The sequence below is a fragment of the Engraulis encrasicolus genome, chromosome 1 (genome assembly GCF_034702125.1).
Source record: "Engraulis encrasicolus isolate BLACKSEA-1 chromosome 1, IST_EnEncr_1.0, whole genome shotgun sequence".
Taxonomy (NCBI): domain Eukaryota; kingdom Metazoa; phylum Chordata; class Actinopteri; order Clupeiformes; family Engraulidae; genus Engraulis; species Engraulis encrasicolus.
Window position 1 is genome coordinate 50,284,199 of NC_085857.1, and position 19,327 is coordinate 50,303,525.

General features: G+C 45.2%; 1 protein-coding gene across 1 annotated transcript in view; it reads right to left on the bottom strand.

Annotated features, from left to right (window-relative positions):
* The window catches only part of mycbpap (mycbp associated protein), a 76,279-nt gene that overhangs the window by 18,519 nt on the left and 38,433 nt on the right, over positions 1-19,327 (bottom strand). The window contains exons 10-13 of the mRNA XM_063210106.1: positions 19,143-19,251; positions 15,101-15,296; positions 14,542-14,729; positions 13,818-13,964 (exon numbers count right to left, since the gene is read on the bottom strand). Coding sequence (XP_063066176.1) covers positions 13,818-13,964; positions 14,542-14,729; positions 15,101-15,296; positions 19,143-19,251 — 640 coding nt within the window. The remainder of the gene's footprint in view (positions 1-13,817; positions 13,965-14,541; positions 14,730-15,100; positions 15,297-19,142; positions 19,252-19,327) is intronic.

Sequence of the window (19,327 nt, forward strand, 5' to 3'; positions counted from 1 at the left end):
ATTATAATCTCAAAAGTTGCAAAAGTAGCAAAATCATTTTTGAAAGTATGCACCTGTGACAGTAGTCTACTTTCTTGCCCTCTGATATTAACACAGGTATTCTACTGATTTTAGTAGAGCCTGACAAAAAAAAACTTCCTCTCATGACCAAAATACACCCCCCTGTTGCCATCTAGCTAGTAGGCATTGTAACTAGCTTGCCCAAAATACACCATGTTCAACCAGAGATGATCTGTGTGGCAACCGTTTCATTTTGGATAATGTGATCAGCCTACACAACATCAGGATGATGCGTACAAAAGATCATCTAACAGGAAAATGCACGGGACTAGTGGTCACCTCAGTTGGGAATGTTTGGCTATTGTTTGCTACGCTAGCTAGCTAGCACGAAATCGCTAACAATTTACAACTAAGCCTAAATAAAGGAGCCTTGGTAAGTCAACTATTTTTACTCATTCTACAGTTGCAGTTATGGATCTGTATAGTATGATCAGCTTACTGTATCATCAAAAAGACAGGGGGGTTGCAGATTCTTGGAACAGAGTAGGCTAGCCTTTGTGTCTGGTCAGACACATTCAGCTCACATGAGAAAGCATTGCACTTAGCCTCAGACCAGCTAGCCTTCCCCACTCCAATCGGCTTGTGAAATGTTGGATATGTGATCAGTACTTTATCAAAAGAAAATTCATTGAACAATATATGACAAGATAGCAGAAACATGATGACAGTAATCATCAATCTGCAAATTGTCCGCTCTGCCAAAGAAGCAGCAGTAAGCTAAGTTGTGCTGCCTGCCTGCCTGTCTCCCAGTTCACACGGTACAGGAGGAAACAAATCAGCTGTGATTTGATCCCCAACGAGAGGACTACATGCTAAACAGAGGGACTATGAGACAGTATTTCTGAGTTTAGTATTTCACATGAGTTACATGCACCTGCTGTCATGATCCATTGTGCGCGCCAGCAACAAACCAAAACACTATTGTTTTCAAGCCCATCCCGTTATATTTCAGTACAGTATTAGGTTGAAAAGACCATACAAACGATCTTTTGTTCTGGCTACAGAAGACAGGAGACTCTGTAATAGCATCTGATAGGTTTGGAGTTGTTAGGACGGTGTCATTATGAGCAAAAACACTTGCAATTATAGGTCAACTTCAAATGGCGTTTTCTCAGCTTTTTGGCTAGAAAGCAGCATTTTGGCGAATTCCACTTATTTTCAACAGATGATTATGAAAGAACGGAAAGGGGTAGAGAGACACCGTTTTTTTCTGATGACAGATGAGCGTCTAATCTGTGTTTTGATAGGTATGGTGTTGACATAGACACAGAACTCAATTTTCTGTGAGCCTCCAAAAAACACCCAAAATGCTGAAAAATCTCTGGCACTCTGGGTTACCCTTTTATGAAAATGGCTGGCAGCCAATGAGTTAAAGAACTCATCTGAACATGACATGACAATGTAAACACTTTACAACACAGTCGCTAAAGTTTGGCAAAGCAAACATGAACATTGCAGCCTAAATAAGCATTTTAAAATAATGACCGGTTTCCTTCCGGGAAACCGGAAGACCAAAGACTTTTATTCTGACCGCTAAGCGGTTCAGACTCTTTTAGTTGCTGGAGGTGATGCTGCTGAGCTGGTAAGCTGGAAAACATTTTACTCATGAGCATTTTAAACTTAAAGCTAAATAAACAGAACCAAAGAAATGAGTTGTGTGGTTATTTTAACTTAAGAAGAACGGGATGCAATGATGAAATGGTTTTTAACTGTAAGGGGTTGTAATGGCAGATGACGCTAGCGTTTGTAAACCTCACCGTAGTGTTTTGATGTTTCAGCGCGCTATTAGAAACATTACGGGAGTCTAACTGTAAACATGAAATGGTGACTGGAATGATTAAACAATGCTCAACGGGAAACAAAAACATATTTAGAAAACAATGTGGCAGAAAGCCAAACAAATGTCCGTAGTGAATACAAAATGTTCATGAAGGCAACTTGTATTGGTAAGCAGCCCCTGGCTGCAGTGACGGGCAGGCTTGCCCCGTCACACACCCCCCCCCTTAAGCCGGAGCGTCCACATCAGGGCGCGAGAGGAAGTCCGATACCACGTTTTCTGCACCCGGTCGGTACCGTATAGAAAACCTATACGGCTGCAAGGACAAGTGCCAACGTGTAATCCTTGAATTAAAGTCTCTCATTCGATGGAGCCATTGCAAGGCCCTGTGATCGGTCTCAAGCAGGAACTCTTTTCCTATGAGGTAATACTTTAGAGTGTCAAGAGCCCATTTAATTGCGAGACACTCCTTCTCGACCGTAGAGTAGCGAGTCTCTCTAGGAAATAACTTCCGACTCACGTACTGCACCGGCCTCCTGTCACCCTCTTCACCCTGCAGCAGCACTGCGCCCACGCCAACGCCAGAAGCGTCGGTCTGCACAGTGAAGGGCAGAGAGAAGTCGGGGCTCTGCAGCACCGGCTCGCTGCACATGCACTCTTTCAGGTCTTGGAAAGCTCTCTCACTCTCAGGGGCCCAGACCACCTTGTTGGGGCTGGCCTTACGAGTGAGCTCTGTCAACGGAGCTGCCCGGCTGGAGAATTCAGGTATGAAGCGACGATACCAGCCCACCAACCCGAGAAAGGACCTCACCCCTTTCTTGGTGGTCGGCAGCTGGCAGTCGCGGATGGCGTCAACCTTGCTGATTTGGGGACGGATCATGCCACCCCCCAGGATGTGTCCGAGGTAGCAGACCTCGGGTCTTGCGAGCTGGCATTTGGCGGCGTTCACCACCAGGCCCGCCTGACGAATTCTCTGGACGATGTCGCTGAGGTGTCGAAGATGCTCCTCCCAGGAGGCGCTATGAATCACGACATCATCGATGTAGGCGGCGGCGTATTCTTCGGCTCCCCTCAGCACCTCGTCCATAAGGCGCTGGAAGGTTGCCGCTGCACCGTGAAGACCGAAGGGCATTGTCCGGAACTGGAACAGTCCTGTTGGAGCCTTGAATGCGGTCAACTCCTGTGCTTGGGGAGTTAGTGGCACCTGCCAATACCCCTTACACAGGTCAAGAGTTGTGAGGTACTTTGCCTTACCCAGGCGCTCGACCACGTCGTCGACACGAGGCATGGGGTAAGGGTCGAATGCTGATATGCCGTTCAGTGTAGAAAAGTCCACGCAGAAGCGTAGCCCACCGTCCTTTTTTGGAACGAGGACGACGGGACTACACCATTCACTGCGGGATGGCTCGATCACCCCCATTTCCAGCATGTCCTGGACCTCTTGCTTCAGCGCGGGGATCAGTCGTGCTGGAACTCTGGTCGCAGTCTGCCGGACGGGGCCTGGAGAGGTCAGCCGGATGTCGTGGGTGATTAGGTCTGTCCTCCCGGGTCGATCTTGAAAGAGGCCCTTGGGTGTGATGCGCCGTAGGTCTTGCTGCTGTGCGGCTGTCAGGTGGGAGACTGAGGGGTAAGTATTCTCACCAGCTGCCGTTGGGAAGTACTGTTCAGCTGGCTCTTCTTCCTCCTCTATGGTCCTTGCCCACAGCTGGTTTTTCACAGGAGATCTTTCAGTCCATGCTTTGAGTAGGTTGACGTGGTAGATTTGTTTTGGGCGGCGTCTGCCCGGCGTGGCGATCTCGTAGTTCACTTCGCTGACTTTGCGCAGAACCTGGAACGGACCTTGCCACTTCGCCAGCAGACTGCTCTCTGATGACGGCAACAACAGCAACACCTTCTGTCCGGACGAGAACGAGCGGCTGCGTGCTGTCCTGTCATACCACGTCTTCTGTTTCTGCTGAGCTTCGGCGAGATTGTCGTGGGCCATGGAACTCAGCTGGTCCAACTTTTCCCTCATCCTCACGACGTAGTCGGCGATGTTGGTAGGCTGTTGAGGAGCGTCCCCCTCCCAGCTCTCGCGAAGGATGTCCAGTGGGCCTCTCACTTGACGTCCGAAGAGGAGCTCAAATGGCGAGAACCCGGTGGATGCCTGCGGCACCTCTCGATAGGCGAACAGCAGGTAAGGTATCCATTGGTCCCAGTCGGCTCCGGTCTCAGAGACGAATTTTCTCAGCATGGCTTTCAAGGTTTGATTGAACCTTTCTACCAGACCGTCGGTCTGTGGGTGGTAGGGTGTGGTCTTAATGCCCTGGATCCCTAACAGTGAGTATACCTGTTTAAGTGACCTACTGGTGAAATTGGTACCTTGGTCGGTCAAAATTTCTTTGGGGATCCCTACCCGTGAGAAAAGTTGTAGCAAACAATTAGCAATGTTCCTAGCTTTGATGTGCTTCAGTGGAAACGCTTCAGGGTAACGTGTTGCGTAGTCGCAAACAACCAGAATGTAACGATGGCCTGCCCTGCTCCTTTCTAGGGGACCAACAATATCTATGGCAATGCGACTGAACGGTATGTCGATGATGGGGAGACTGATCAAGGGAGCTTTCAAACCTCTTTTGGAACGTGCAGACAGTTGGCATTCTGGACATGATTTACAATACTCCACAATGGCTTTGTGATAACCTGGCCAGTAAAATCGGCTCTGGACTCTCTGCTCTGTCTTTTCTTGTCCCAAATGACCGGACCACGGAACAGTATGAGCCAGTTCTAACACCTTATCTCTAAGGGAAGCTGGCACCACTAACTGCTCTTTGTCATGGCTCAATCTGTAAAGCTTCCCATCACGCATAACAAAGCACGCTTCTTCTTGCATGATTTCCATAGCTTCATCATTAGTCTTCACAGCAGAAAAGCAAGAGCTAAGTGTATCATCATTCTGCTGCAACTGCTGAAAGTCAGCCACAAGGACAGTATCGCCCTCTAGAGGTGGGGTGGACAAACTTTCTTGCAAAACAGTGCCAGCAACTTTAGCTCTGCGTTTATCTGACCTGCTCTTCTTTTTAGTATCACCATACGGTAGTTCAAACCACAATTCCTGGTCTGTCACAGTTTTGGCCTGTGCCCGTGTCACCACATAAGCATTAGCGGTGCTAACATTATCCTGTAGCAACTCTGTCAGAATTGGGATATCCTGGCCTAAAATCACAGGATATGGAGATTTGTCCAGAACGCCAACAGTCAACAGATATTTTTGGCCATTAATCTCAACAGTCACCTCAACAGTATCATGTTCAGTCTCATCCCCATGGATACAGCGAACGATAACTTTCCCCAACGGTTCATACTCCTCTTGCTTCAAGCATGACCTATGTACAAAGGACTGACTACTACCGGTATCAACCAAAGCTTGTAGAGTCTTGCCTTTAACTTTAACTGGGACAGTGACATCGGAGGTAAGGGCGGTAGAACAGTTGCTAGGGCCAGGGAAATAACACAAACTAGCATTTGCGGTTTTCCTAAAGGGACAATTTGGCCTAATGTGGTCACGTTGGCCGCAACCGTGGCAGATGAGAACTTTTGGCGGCGCAGGTGAAGTGTGCCTAACAGTAGGGCTGTGCGAGTGGGAACTATTGGGGCTGTAAGAACTATTGGAGGTGTTGGAGCTATGGGAGGGCTTAAACATTCGACCACTACCACTACCACCCACAGACTTACCATGGTGCTGGGATGAATGGTGGGTCTTCTTCCAGGCGTCCTGCGGACCCAGCTGGTAGCCTCTCCTGGATTGCCTGGCAGCCACGAACGTCTCCACCAGGGATGCTGCCTCCGCCGAAGTCTTTGGGGCACGTTCCCTCACCCACACTTGGAGCTCAGGGTTCAGCATGTCCAGGTACTGCTCCAGAATGATCTGTTCACAGACTTCCTCCTTCGTCTTCGCCACCGGGCTCAGCCACTTCTCGAAGAGATCTTTCAATCGGGCTTGAAGTTCTTTCGCCGTTTCACCTTCCAGGATCGTCTTGGCACGGAAACGCTGGCGGTAAGTTTCGGCGTTAATCTCGAACTTGTCCAAGATTGCCTTCTTCACCTTGGTGTAGTCGCTGCTGTCTTCAACGCTCATGGCTACATAAGCAGCTCTGGCTCTGCCTTTCAACAAGGGCACAAGGTGTAACACCCATGTCTCAGCAGGCCACTGACTAGCTGCTGCGAGTCTCTCAAAGGTGGTGAGATAATGTTCAATGTCTTCGTCTTCCTCGAAAGAAGACATCCGTGGCGCTTTCCACCCCTGCGGAAGGCGAGGGGTCATGGCTGTTCCAAGGCCTGTAGAGTTCAGGGAACCTTGCACGTTGGCTTGCTGGTCTCGCTCTGCGGGTGGTTGAGGAGTGGGGATGTCCAGTGGAGGCATGTGTAGGAACAGGTCTTCAACTGATGAGGGGCGCAAGGTAGAGGGATTCAGCAGGGTCTGCAACTCTTCGCCCGGCTGGTTCACCGGCGGTGCTCTTGCTTCTTCCCCCCTCACTAACCGCTGTAGTTGAAGGAACTGATGCTCCATAGCCTTCCATCTCTGGTCTTGTCTTTGTGTGTCCACGTTCAACCGCTCCTGCTGTTTCCGCTGCGTCTCCAGGACAGCCTCCATGAGCAGCTCAAGCCGATCCGTCCGGTCCATCCGGTCCATGGGCCCTGTCGAAGATGGCCTCATCGTCGGTGGCTGCTTTGGCTTGGTTCCCGGGTCTCTCGTCGCACCGGCAGTAGATGGCGCCACACCACCTTGAGGGTCCATGCTTCTCTGAGTGCTTGCTCGCTTGACACTGGTTACCTTTTTCCGCTGCCACCAAATGTTGAAGGTACCGTAGCCCAGCAGTCATTGAGCAGGTGTTTAGCACTCAGGAAGACACGAACAAGAGTTTCAGGAGATGGGTTTTTTATTTTCTTTAACCCAAATTAAGGCCATGAGGCATAAATCAAACAAAAGGTAAATAATAATTAACTAGAAAAGAAAAGACTGAAAAAAATATGTTCAAAATAAAAATGGCATGAGAACCAAACAAAAATACATATGACTAAATGCAGTCAAAATGTCAAAAATAATTATGCTAGCAAAATAATAAGGAATACCTCAGAGCTCAGAGACGCACGTCTCTTCACCAGCAGCTCCCCCGTTAGAATGAGATCAAGCACCATTTCTACGCACTGGTCTCGTGACCGAAAATGGACTGTACCAACTGCGCTATGAATACAGGGGTGCCAAACGGTGACACTAGAAATAGGCTTTAAACAGCTTTTAAATACATCATCTAAACATGACATCAAAATGTAAACACTTTAAAACCCAGTCGCTAAAGTTTGGCAAAGCAAACATGAACATTGCAACCTAAATAAGCATTTTAAAATAATGAACCGGTTTGAAGACCAAAGACTTTTATTCTGACCGCTAAGCGGTTCAGACTCTTTTAGTTGCTGGAGGTGATGCTGCTGAGCTGGTAAGCTGGAAAACATTTTACTCATGAGCATTTTAAACTTAAAGCTAAATAAACAGAACCAAAGAAATGAGTTGTGTGGTTATTTTAACTTAAGAAGAACGGGATGCAATGATGAAATGGTTTTTAACTGTAAGGGGTTGTAATGGCAGATGACGCTAGCGTTTGTAAACCTCACCGTAGTGTTTTGATGTTTCAGCGCGCTATTAGCAACATTACGGGAGTCTAACTGTAAACATGAAATGGTGACTGGAATGATGAAACAATGCTCAATGGGAAACAAAAACATATTTAGAAAACAATGTGGCAGAAGCCAAACAAATGTCCGAAGTGAATACAAAATGTTCGTGAAGGCAACTTGTATTGGTATGCAGCACCTTGCTGCAGTGACGGGCAGGCTTGCCCCGTCACACATTCTCCAATCACACTATAATTGAATGATAAAGCCCTGATCGTTTATAAAGAAATATTCTTCATTGGCTACAAAGAAATAATCTCATGTTTAAATTCAGAAAATCACTTCATGACTTTGCCCTCGAGTGCTTGGTGTACAGTAGGCAAAGGCAATATAGGCATATGTGGCATGTTAGCTATAGCCTCGATCCTGGGATGCTTCAAGCGGAAAACATGCGGGATGAGATCCGCTTCCACCCCCTATAGGGGAATTGTAGCTGGTTGATTTAGTGAAATAGAGGAGTAGGGGTAGGTGGTGAGACAATTCGGACAGCCCTCGTGCATGACAGATGACAGAGGGAAGGAGGGATTTAAATGTGTGCGAAGGCAGGAGCTAGTAATGACAGCTGTTGATCACACTCGGACTTCCTCCAGAACTATGTCCATATATAAACAACAATAATTGAAACTAAAATCTGGTACCCTAGTAACAGAGAACGTAAAGAGAACGTTTGACTTTTGGTTCTCTAAAGGTTGGGGTTATTACCAAACCAAAATCTACCACCTAGAAACGTTCCCTTTGGTTACAGTAAAAACCACCCTAGTAACAGAGAATGTAAAGAGAACGTTTGACTTTTGGTTCTCTAAAGGTTGGGGTTATTACCAAACCAAAATCTACCACCTAGAAACGTTCCCTTTGGTTACAGTAAAAACCAAGCAGCCATTGGTTCCGGTTCGGTTCTGGATACGTTTCGGATACGTCATTTTTGGTTCTGTTTCGGTTCTCACAGGGTTGCCAGGAAAGTTTAATTTAACTTCCCAGAACGATATATGTGTGGTTCCCATTCCATTCCCTCGCCGTTCTCTCACCGTACCTTTATTGCTTTTCATGTTTGTTCCCTCATCGTTCTCATATGGTTCCCATAACCTTGATGGTTACATTATAGGTCTGGTCACGTCTGGTTCCCTAGACGTGCTCCTGATGTTCCCCCAACTTTGTTTATACTGTGTTGTTCAGAGCATAAGCAATGATGACTGTCCACCCGATTAAATCATATCGTCGGCTTGCTACCAAAACCGCCTAAGTCCGAATTTGGTCGAAATGAGATTTTTGCATAAACTTACTCCCCTACAACAGCTGCATCACCCTGCCTTTCTGCCAGGGTCATTGATCAATCACAACAGTCACCAGAGTCAAAAATCTGTATGTATAAAGTCACACACTGCCTATGAGAAAATGAATGACCAGGGACGTAGCTATAGGGAGGACAAGGAGGGCATTTGCCTGTAGGCCTAGGGCCCTCCTGCAGGTGGCAGGGGTAGGGGCCCTATTATGATCTTGGCAGGTGGTATGGGGGCCCTATCTATTCATCCTGGGGCCCTGTGCACAATTGTTCTGCCAATGTGCATGACTTGGGTAACTTGACTTAGCCATTTTTGATGCAAGAAGCAGTTTATGAGTATTTCTCTCTCTCTCTCTCTCTCTCTCTCTCTCTCTCTCTCTCTCTCTCTCTCTCTCTCTCTGTCTCTCTCTGTCTCTCTCTCTCTCTCTCTCTCTCTCTCTCTCTCTCTCTCTCTCTCTCTTCAAAGACAATGGCCATGTTTCAAAACTTCATCCTTAGACATCTGTCTGAGATAATCTTGTTACCACACAATGGTTGTAGCCTTACATTAATTTATGATTGTAGCCTTAAGACAAATTGAGCAATTATTGATCATGTGCTTTATTTGATGTTATCACAGGTTTATAGAAGACTGCCATAGATTACATCCTCTTATGACAATGTGTTATTTTATACATTCATCTAATGTTTTATAATGTAGATTTTGAACAGCATTGGGTTGATGACACTACTGGTGTACATTATTGCATACACAGTAGAATGACCAACTCCAATGAGTAAAGGATCCAGTAGTGGTTCTATACCATATTCTGAATGCCACGGTCATGGTGTTGAAGTGGGCGGGGCACAGTTCTATGACCAGGTTACCTCGGTCATGGGCAAGGTTGGGAGGGTGGGGCAGTTCTATGAGCATGGAAAATAGCAGAAGTTAATCAAAGATGATAAACAAGGAGGAGACAGTTCGTGAGGAGGTACAAGGACCAAAAGAAGTGCCCCACCCCTTCATCCTCCTCCATGACTGATGGGACCTCAACATGGAATAAAATCTGGATCTGTCCTGCTATGAGAAATGAGCGTATAACCAATGTGGCAATTGCTCTGCCACAATGTCAAAAAGGGTATAACTTTGAATGAGAATGTAAATAATGATTTCATTGAAAGCTAATATGACTGAAAGTGCTAGAAAGTAAAAGAAATCTGTGAAAATCTGTTGGTAGACATGACATTTACCAGCATGCTAGATTGTTACAAGATCTACAAAAATATTTCAATTATTCACTATTTCCAGGATTAAAGTTTTTTTCCATTATTTTGAGTGATTACTATTTTTGTGCACGCACCAAGCAATACACGGGTTTAAAGTGCAGGCACAGACGCCAACCTTTGTTGGTCTTTTGTCATTCACGATTAAAGTTTGGAATAAAAATAAAAAAGAATAGTATAACTATCAAAATAATGTGCAGTGCATTGTTCTTGTTGTGCTGCATCAAATAATTTTTTTTAAAGTGTTTTGTTTGCCTTAGGAGCCATTTCATGTTTGACTTGCAGCTTCACTCAAAATAAATAAAGAAAATAAATTAACATCTTAGACAGGTACTGTTTGTAGTGGACCAATGACTCAGACAGGATGACAGGATGCAGATGTGGTAGGGGAGTAAAGTTCTGCAAAAATCTCCTTTTGACCAAAATTATTAGGGGGGACTCACAATTGCTCTTTGCCCAGGGTCTCAGATTTCCTAGAACCGCCACTGATGTTTGGCGCCCCCTTTGGCGCCTAGTTTTTCCCTGTTTTCCGAAAACCCCAAAATCGGACTTAGGCGGTTTTGGTAGCAAGCCGACGATATACGTCTACATATTAGTAACAGTATTTCCTCCAGATTTAATCATGTACACAATCTTTTTTTTTATTATTCCATTTCATTCATTTAACTCAACTTGGTTGGGTTGATCTAAGGTTTGGCTGTGCACACAACATCACACAAAAGATGTGTTGAGTGAAAGAAATAACTTGAGAACTTGTTACACCTTTGCCGGTAACAAGCAGGCCCCTCACAACCAATCTGTCCATCAGCGCCTGGCCAAACCTAATTACTTAGGGCTGGTATATCATGACTCAATTGCTTGCACCTGAAAAACTCCTAATCAATCTGGTCACATGGTACTCTTGAGCCTGTATATAAACCTGGACTGTCACAGTGCTTTAAATATTTGCCTGCCTGCCTGCCTGCTGGCTGGTCAGCATGGCACAGCATAGCGCTTGTTTACCTGCTTTGCAAGCAAGCTAAAGGCACTTTTGGCTTATGGCATTTGTTAGCTACATCTTGTGCCTTGCTTTGTGAGCTAGTCAGTAACAGCACATGTTACATTGTTTGCTCCATTGTGCACTTGATGTTTGCAAGCAAGCTAAAGGCGCCTTTGGCTTATGGCATTTGTTAGCTACATCTTGTGCCTTGCTTTGTGAGCTAGTCAGTAACAGCACATGTTACATTGCTTGCTCCATTGTGCACTTAAATAAATGGTATGGTTATATTTTAAACTTCATTAAGGAAAACATTTGGTATTGATCCCCACTAGATTGTGTTCATACATGCTCAGCTGATAATCCTCTCACATTGTGGTGCAGAACAACAGAGACTGATATATAAAATATAGAGATGTTTTCAGCAATTTTGAACATTATCTTAAGAGAGCAGTGTGGCAAACTGATGCCAGGCGCAGGGTGTTTCAGTCATGGTGGAGGATGGGAGGTGCTTAATTACCATGATCAGGGTACCTCAACTATGGTGAGAGATAGTGGGGCAGGACCAAAACACATTCACAATAATAAACAAGGTTGGGGGAACATCAGGAGCTAAGGAACCAAATATGCAACCAACAAGGTTAAGGGAACCATATTGGAATGGCAAGGGAACAAACATGACATGAACAGGAATAAAGTGACGGTGAGAGAACAATAAGGGAACGTAATGGTAACTACACATATAACATTCTAGGAACGAAAATTAAACTTTCCTGCCAACCAAGTGAGAACGGAAAAATAACCAAACATGACTCTCTGGGGACGTACCCAGAACTAAACTGGAACCAAGGGTTTGTGTTCCAGGAACCTTCTTAGAACTAAAAATTGTTAGTAGGGCAAGCAGCCATTGGTTCCGGTTCGGTTCTGGATACGTTTCGGATACGTCATTTTTGGTTCTGTTTCGGTTCTCACAGGGTTGCCAGGAAAGTTTAATTTAACTTCCCAGAACGATATATGTGTGGTTCCCATTCCATTCCCTCGCCGTTCTCTCACCGTACCTTTATTGCTTTTCATGTTTGTTCCCTCATCGTTCTCATATGGTTCCCATAACCTTGATGGTTACATTATAGGTCTGGTCACGTCTGTTTCCCTAGACGTGCTCCTGATGTTCCCCCAACTTTGTTTATACTGTGTTGTTCAGAGCATAAGCAATGATGACTGTCCACCCGATTAAATCATATACGTCTACATATTAGTAACAGTATTTCTTCCAGATTTAATCATGTACACAATCTTTTTTTTATTATTCCATTTCATTCATTTAACTCAACTTGGTTGGGTTGATCTAAGGTTTGGCTGTGCACACAACATCACACAAAAGATGTGTTGAGTGAAAGAAATAACTTGAGAACTTGTTACACCTTTGCCGGTAACAAGCAGGCCCCTCACAACCAATCTGTCCATCAGCACCTGGCCAAACCTAATTACTTAGGGCTGGTATATCATGACTCAATTGCTTGCACCTGAAAAACTCCTAATCAATCTGGTCACATGGTACTCTTGAGCCTGTATATAAACCTGGACTGTCACAGTGCTTTAAATATTTGCCTGCCTGCCTGCCTGCTGGCTGGTCAGCATGGCACAGCATAGCGCTTGTTTACCTGCTTTGCAAGCAAACTAAAGGCGCTTTTGGCTTATGGCATTTGTTAGCTACATCTTGTGCCTTGCTTTGTGAGCTAGTCAGTAACAGCACATGTTACATTGCTTGCTCCATTGTGCACTTGAAGTAGATGGTATGGTTATATTTTAAACTTCATTAAGGAAAACATTTGGTATTAATCCCCACTAGATTGTGTTCATACATGCTCAGCTGAAATTTCTCTCACATTGTGGTGCAGTACAGCATAGACTGATATATAAAATATAGACATTTCACATGTTTTCAGCAACTTTAAACATTATCTTAAGAAAGCAGTGTGGCAAACTGATGCCAGGCGCAGGGTGTTTCAGTCATGGTGGAGGATGGGAGGTGCTTAATTACCATGATCAGGGTACCTCAACTATGGTGAGAGATAGTGGGGCAGGACCAAAACACATTCACAATAATAAACAAGGTTGGGGGAACATCAGGAGCATGTCTAAGGAACCAAATATGCAACCAACAAGGTTAAGGGAACCATATGGGAATGGCAAGGGAACAACCATGACATGAACAGGAATAAAGTGACGGTGAGAGAACAATAAGGGAACGGAATGGGAACTACACATATAACATTCTAGGAACGAAAATTAAACTTTCCTGCCAACCAAGTGAGAACGGAAAAATAACCAAACATGACTCTCTGGGGACGTACCCAGAACTAAACTGGAACCAAGGGCTTGTGTTCCAGGAACCTGCTTAGAACCAAAAAAATGTTAGTAGGGTAGTTATTGATATTTATTAGTGTGTGCGCGTGCATGCGTGTGTGTGTTATCACATGCTATTAGGTTGCACATTATATGTAATTCCAAGTCTTTTGGATTGTATTTGTTGACAGGAATAGCAACTCTCTTGTCCACTGTGTCTCTGCTTGTGTGTTTGCTAACAGGTTTTCTTTGCATGTCTCTTTTGTCCAGCCCAAATGATGTTGTTTGATTACATTAGAATGAGATTTTACCCAAAGTGTGTGTGTGTGTGTGTGTGTGTGTGTGTGTGTGTGTGTGTGCGTGCGTGCGTGCGTGCGCGCGCGCGCGTGCGTGCGTGTGTGTTTTACCTGTGGGTTCATGCTAGTAAAGTGTTCCTCCTCCGTGGTGTATATGTGTGCTGGTGAGCTGGGTCTCTCCGGGCTTCGGATGCCCCGCAGCAGATCATTCACCACGGACACACACACGGACAACGCCTCCCTGTGCTGGATCTCCATCTGATCAACACACACGCACACGCGCACGCACACACACACGCACACACACACACACACACGAATCAACAAACACACACATATACTCTCTCTCTCTCACTCACACACACACACGAAAGCATGCATAGGCGTAGCCATGGGTGGGCCTGGGTCCGCCCACTTCACATCCAGGCCCGCCCCATTCACACTTGACAGTCAACTGTTGTCTCATTGAACTGTAATTAATGGCATAGCACTGAGCAAAAATTAATCATTTTGTCAAAAGTCTGGTTCATCTTCTGTGACTTCTATGATTTCAATTTCAAAGTATAATTTTTGAGCGCGGTATTATAATATCTACCTGCACGCTTTCGGGTTGGGCCCATCCAATTTTTTCTGGGCCCACCTGTCTTATTATTTTTTGCCTACGCCCCTGATGCACGCACGCACGCACACACATCAGCCTTCCTCTCTTTCTGGCAACACACAATAAATATTCTGCATGTTCTTTGTCCATATAATCAAAATCATTCTCTCTCTCTCTCTCTCTCTCTCTCTCTCTCTCTCTCTCTCTCTCTCTCTCTCTCTCTCTCTCTCTGACCTGCAGTGCCTCTCTGTGGGGGGCCGTGGTATCCTGGTATATGGAGACCCCTCTGAGTGTGAGTTGGAGGGCCGCTCCCCCCAGCAGCACGGGGTGCGTGTGCAGCCGCCACACTTCGCTCAGGATGCCCACTCGCGACCCCTTGAAGGTCAACGCCACGCGCTGCTTCTCTCCAGGCAGGATCACGCCTGCACACACACATGTGCATGCATGCACGCATGCACACACGCACGCACGTGCACACGCACACACACACACACACACACACACACAAACACACATACACATGCACACTCACACACACCAATTAGGATGAGAGCATGTCTTATGTACTGTGTGTGTGTATTACAACCCATGGTGATTTAAAGTAAATGCTCTGCACGTGTGTGTTGGTTGTGCAGGCCTCAGGGAAGCACGGTGTGTGTGTGTGTGATCTTCTGGTGTGTGTGTGTGTGTGTGTGTGTGTGTGTGTGTGTGTGTGTGTGTGTGTGTGTGTGTGTGTGTGTGTGTGTGTGTGTGTGTGTGTGTGTGTGTGTGTGCAGTATATATACTGTATTACCCATGGTGGTGTTAAAGTAGAAGCTCTGCATGCGTGTGTTGTTTGCGCGGGCCTCGGGGAAGCGCGGCGTGTGTGGGATCTTCTGCCAGCTGTAGTAGAGCGCTGTGCTGCCGTAGTTCTCCAGCTCGATGTGGGAGTTGGCACTCTCCCCGCTCAGGGCCTCGAACGTCACACACGCACTGATGCCCACCTCGTCCTGGCAAGGGAAGGGGTGTGCGTTTGGAGAGAGAGAGAGAGGTGTGTGTGTGTGTGTGTGTATGTATGTGTGTGTGTGTGTGTGTGTGTGGGCATGTTTGTTGAGAGTTTGTTGTGAGACCGAGACAGAGAAAGACACAGAGACAAAGAGAGAGGGAGAGAGAGAGACAGAGAGAGAGAGAGAGAGAGAGAGAGGAGAGAGAGAGAGAGAGAGAGAGAGAGAGAGAGAGAGAGAGAGAGAGAGAGAGAGAGAGAGAGATTTTGAGATTTTGAGATCTCCTTTATTTACAATAAGGTTGTTATACAATCACTCCATGGTGGCTAGCCAGGGTCAAGCGATGCATCCATTAATCAACAAATGAAATCGACAGGAGATGGCTTAAGTGCAGTTCATCATTCAATACAGAGCACAAAGCATTTCTGTAACACCACCTTGCTTCAAAAGTTTCCAAATCATTCAGAGCGAGAGAGAGAGTTGTTATGACATGAGACGAGATGAGATACATCTCACAAAATGTTACATCTTACAAAATGCTTTATAACAAACTGTCATGGAGTGACCATCACTACGGCTGTGATTGGTTTCTTCCTGACTATAGGGTCCTTTTTTCTCAGACCTCACTTAGCTTTTTCCCCCCCTACAAACTATGATTCAAGCGAAAGGGAGTTTTTCCTCACCCCTGCCCAGCCACTGTGGACCTTACGTATCTAAGAATCCTGGTCCTAACCTACGTTGACCTTATGACTCTACAATCTCTATCTATCTCTTCTTCATCTGCCTTCCTGCTATTTCTGCCTCTCCTCTATACCTCTCCTTTTAAATCCATCTCTAACAATGATGTTTTTTCCCATTTGTTAAGCACTTTGAGTTACATGCCTTGTATGATACAGTGCTATACAAATACAATTATTATTATATTAAATTATTATATTGTGCCCTGACTGTTACCTCCTCAACGAGTCTGGCTCTTTGGTGTGGCAGTCAGAGCCCCTGTTCGGTACCCCAGAATGACCAGGTTCGAATCCCGGCAGGATGACTAGCCTACTCCCCCCTTTCGCTACTGTGTGTGTGCATTGTGCATTCTGTGAGTGTGTAAATGCACGTCTGTGTGTTTGTGTGTGTGTGTGTGTGTGTGTGTGTGTGTGTGTGTGTGTGTGTGTGTGTGTGTGTGTGTGTGTGTGTGTGTGTGTGTGTGTGTGTGTGTGTGTGTGTGTGTGTGTGTGTGCGTGTGCGTGTGCGTGTGCGTGTGCGTGTGTGTGGAGAGTGCGTTGGCCGTCCACTCGGCCAGCTCTCCAAAGAACCGCTGTGAGTGTTTGCATGCATGTCTCTGTGTAGTGTGTGTGTGTAATTTCTGTGATGGTGTGTTACCCATCATCCTCTAACATCTGCCATTGAAAGCTGTGGCTATAAATGTGTACTCATTGTTCTTGTATTTGGCAGTCTAGGCCATGTGCATAGGCTGGTGGTCAGTGGACTTAACATCAGTGGACTAAGTAAAAGAAGGTCCAGACAGCTAGCTAAATACTGCTCAATATCAGCTGTGATAGGGAGCATGTTCATCTGGAAGAGAAGATGTTTCCTGTACCCTTAATGATGCTCCCATAGCAAGATGTTAATTGGTCAAATAGTTGTTGGATTATTCATCACATTTGGTTCCTATCGATATTAACTTGTAATGTGGAATCAAATAAAGTACATAAAATGTGTGTGTGTGTGTGTGTGTGTGTGTGAGAGAGAGAGAGAGAGAGAGAGAGAGAGAGAGAGAGAGAGAGAGAGAGAGAGAGAGAGAGAGAGAGAGAGAAAGGGGGAGAGAGAGAAAGGGGAGAGAGAGAGAGAGAGAGAGAGAGAGAGAGAGACAGAGAGACAGAGAGAGAGATGAAGAAGCAAAGAGAGATGGTGTGAAACGTGCACGAGAGCTGGAGTGGTTTGTGTGTGTATGTGTGTGTGAGACAGAGAACCCGTATATAGCCTACTGTACGTTTTTGTGGACGGTATACAGTGAGGAGAATAAGTATTTGACCCCTTGCTGATTTTGTTGGTTTGCCCACTAGTAAAGACATGATCATTCTATAACATTAATGATAAAATGTATTGTAATATAGAGAGACAGAATATCAAAAAGAAAATCTAGAAAATAACTTTGAAGAATATATTTTAATTTATTTGTATTCCATTGAGGAAAAAAAGTATTTGACCCCTCTAGTCAAAAAAGACAAAATACTTGGTGGCAAAGCCCTTGTTTTCTCATACAGAGGTTAGATGTTTCTTTCAGTTTATGACAATGTTTGTGGATATATTAGAAAGGACTTTTGTCCACTTTTCTTTGCAGATTATCTCTAAATCACTTAAGTTGTATGACTGTAGCTTGCCAAATGGGAGCTTCTGTTCCCTTCACAGGATTATTATAGGGTTAATGTTTGGAAACTGTCTAGGCCACTTCATGACCTTAATGTGCTTCTGCTTGAGCTACTCCTTCGTTGCTTGGGTTGTATATTATGGATTATTATCATTTTGGGAGGCCAATCCATGACCCACCTTCAGTCTAGTGGTGGTGGGAAAGAGGTTGGCATGCAGCATTGTACGTTTACATGTCTCCCTCCATCCATTTCTTGACGATGTGAAGTTGTCCTATGTCTTGGCCAGACAAACAACCTCAAAACATAATGTTACCACTTTCATTTATGATGTTGGAGAAGGTGTTGTTCTTGGGATCATAGGCAGCATTTCTCTTCCTCCAAACACATCGAGTTGTGTTGATGCCAAACAGTTTGATTTTGGTGTCATCTGATTCCAGCACCTCCCAATCATATCCTAATCCAGTTTGACGTTCATTGGCAAACCTCAGGTGAGCCTGAACAGGTTCCTTCTGAAGCCGGGGTACCATACATGCACTGCAAGATTTTAATCCGCTGTGGTATCAAGTGTTTCCAATAGTTTTCTTATTGATTGAGGTCCCAGCTGCCTGGAGATCATTTTCTAGCTCCTCCCATGCAGTTTTTAGGTGCTTTATCTCCTTTTTTCTGGTTATTAAATTCCCACAAGGTCAAATCTTGTATGGAACCAGAGACAGGCCTAAGATTGATGATTGATGATCATCTTGTATGTCCTAAAATTGGGAAGAAATGCACCAACAGTTTGCTCTTTAATATCCAGGAGCCCATTTCAGCCTTGTTGAGTTCTAAAATCTTGTCCCTGACATCCTTTGACAGCTTTTTGGTCTGTCCCATGTTGGTGAGTTTACTTTGATCGATTGACTGATTCTATGGACTGATTCTGCAGATTCAATGTGTCTTTTGTGCATGTTACTATTAGCAGGTGTGTTCAATTCAGATAACAAGTTGATTGGACGTGTCATTTGATCTGCGGGATCAGAACTCTTAATGGTTGGCAGGGGATCAAATACTTATTTCCCTCAATTAAATATAAATCAATTATTATATATTCTTTAGAGTTAATTACTGGATTTTCTTTTTGATATTCTGTCTCTCCATATTAGAATACATATTATCATTAATATTTAAGACTGATCATGTCTTTATTAGTGGGCAAACCAACAAAATCAGCAAGGGATCAAATACTTATTCTCCTCACTGTATATATGTTATGTTTATGTGTATGGTATATAGTTTGAGGCTGTGTAGTGTATGTGTGTGTGTGTGTGTGTGTGTGTGTGTGTGTGTGTGTGTGTGTGTGTGTGCGTGTGTGTGTGTGTGTGTGCATGCGTGCGTGCGTGCGTGCGTGCGTGTGTGTGTGTGTGTGTGTGTGTGTGTGTGTGCATGCGTGCGTGCGTGCGTGCGTGCGTGCGTGCGTGCGTGTGTGTGTGTGTGTGTGTGTGTGTGTGTTTACCTTGTGTGAGAACGCATTGCCGGTCCACTCCGCCGCCTCTCCACAAAAGCGTAGTGCAGGCACCAAGACGGCATCCAACAGAACATCATCGTACCGGGACAGAGGGTCCCTAACACACACGCACACACACACACACACACACAGAAAAACACATACATACATACATACATACATACATGCGCACA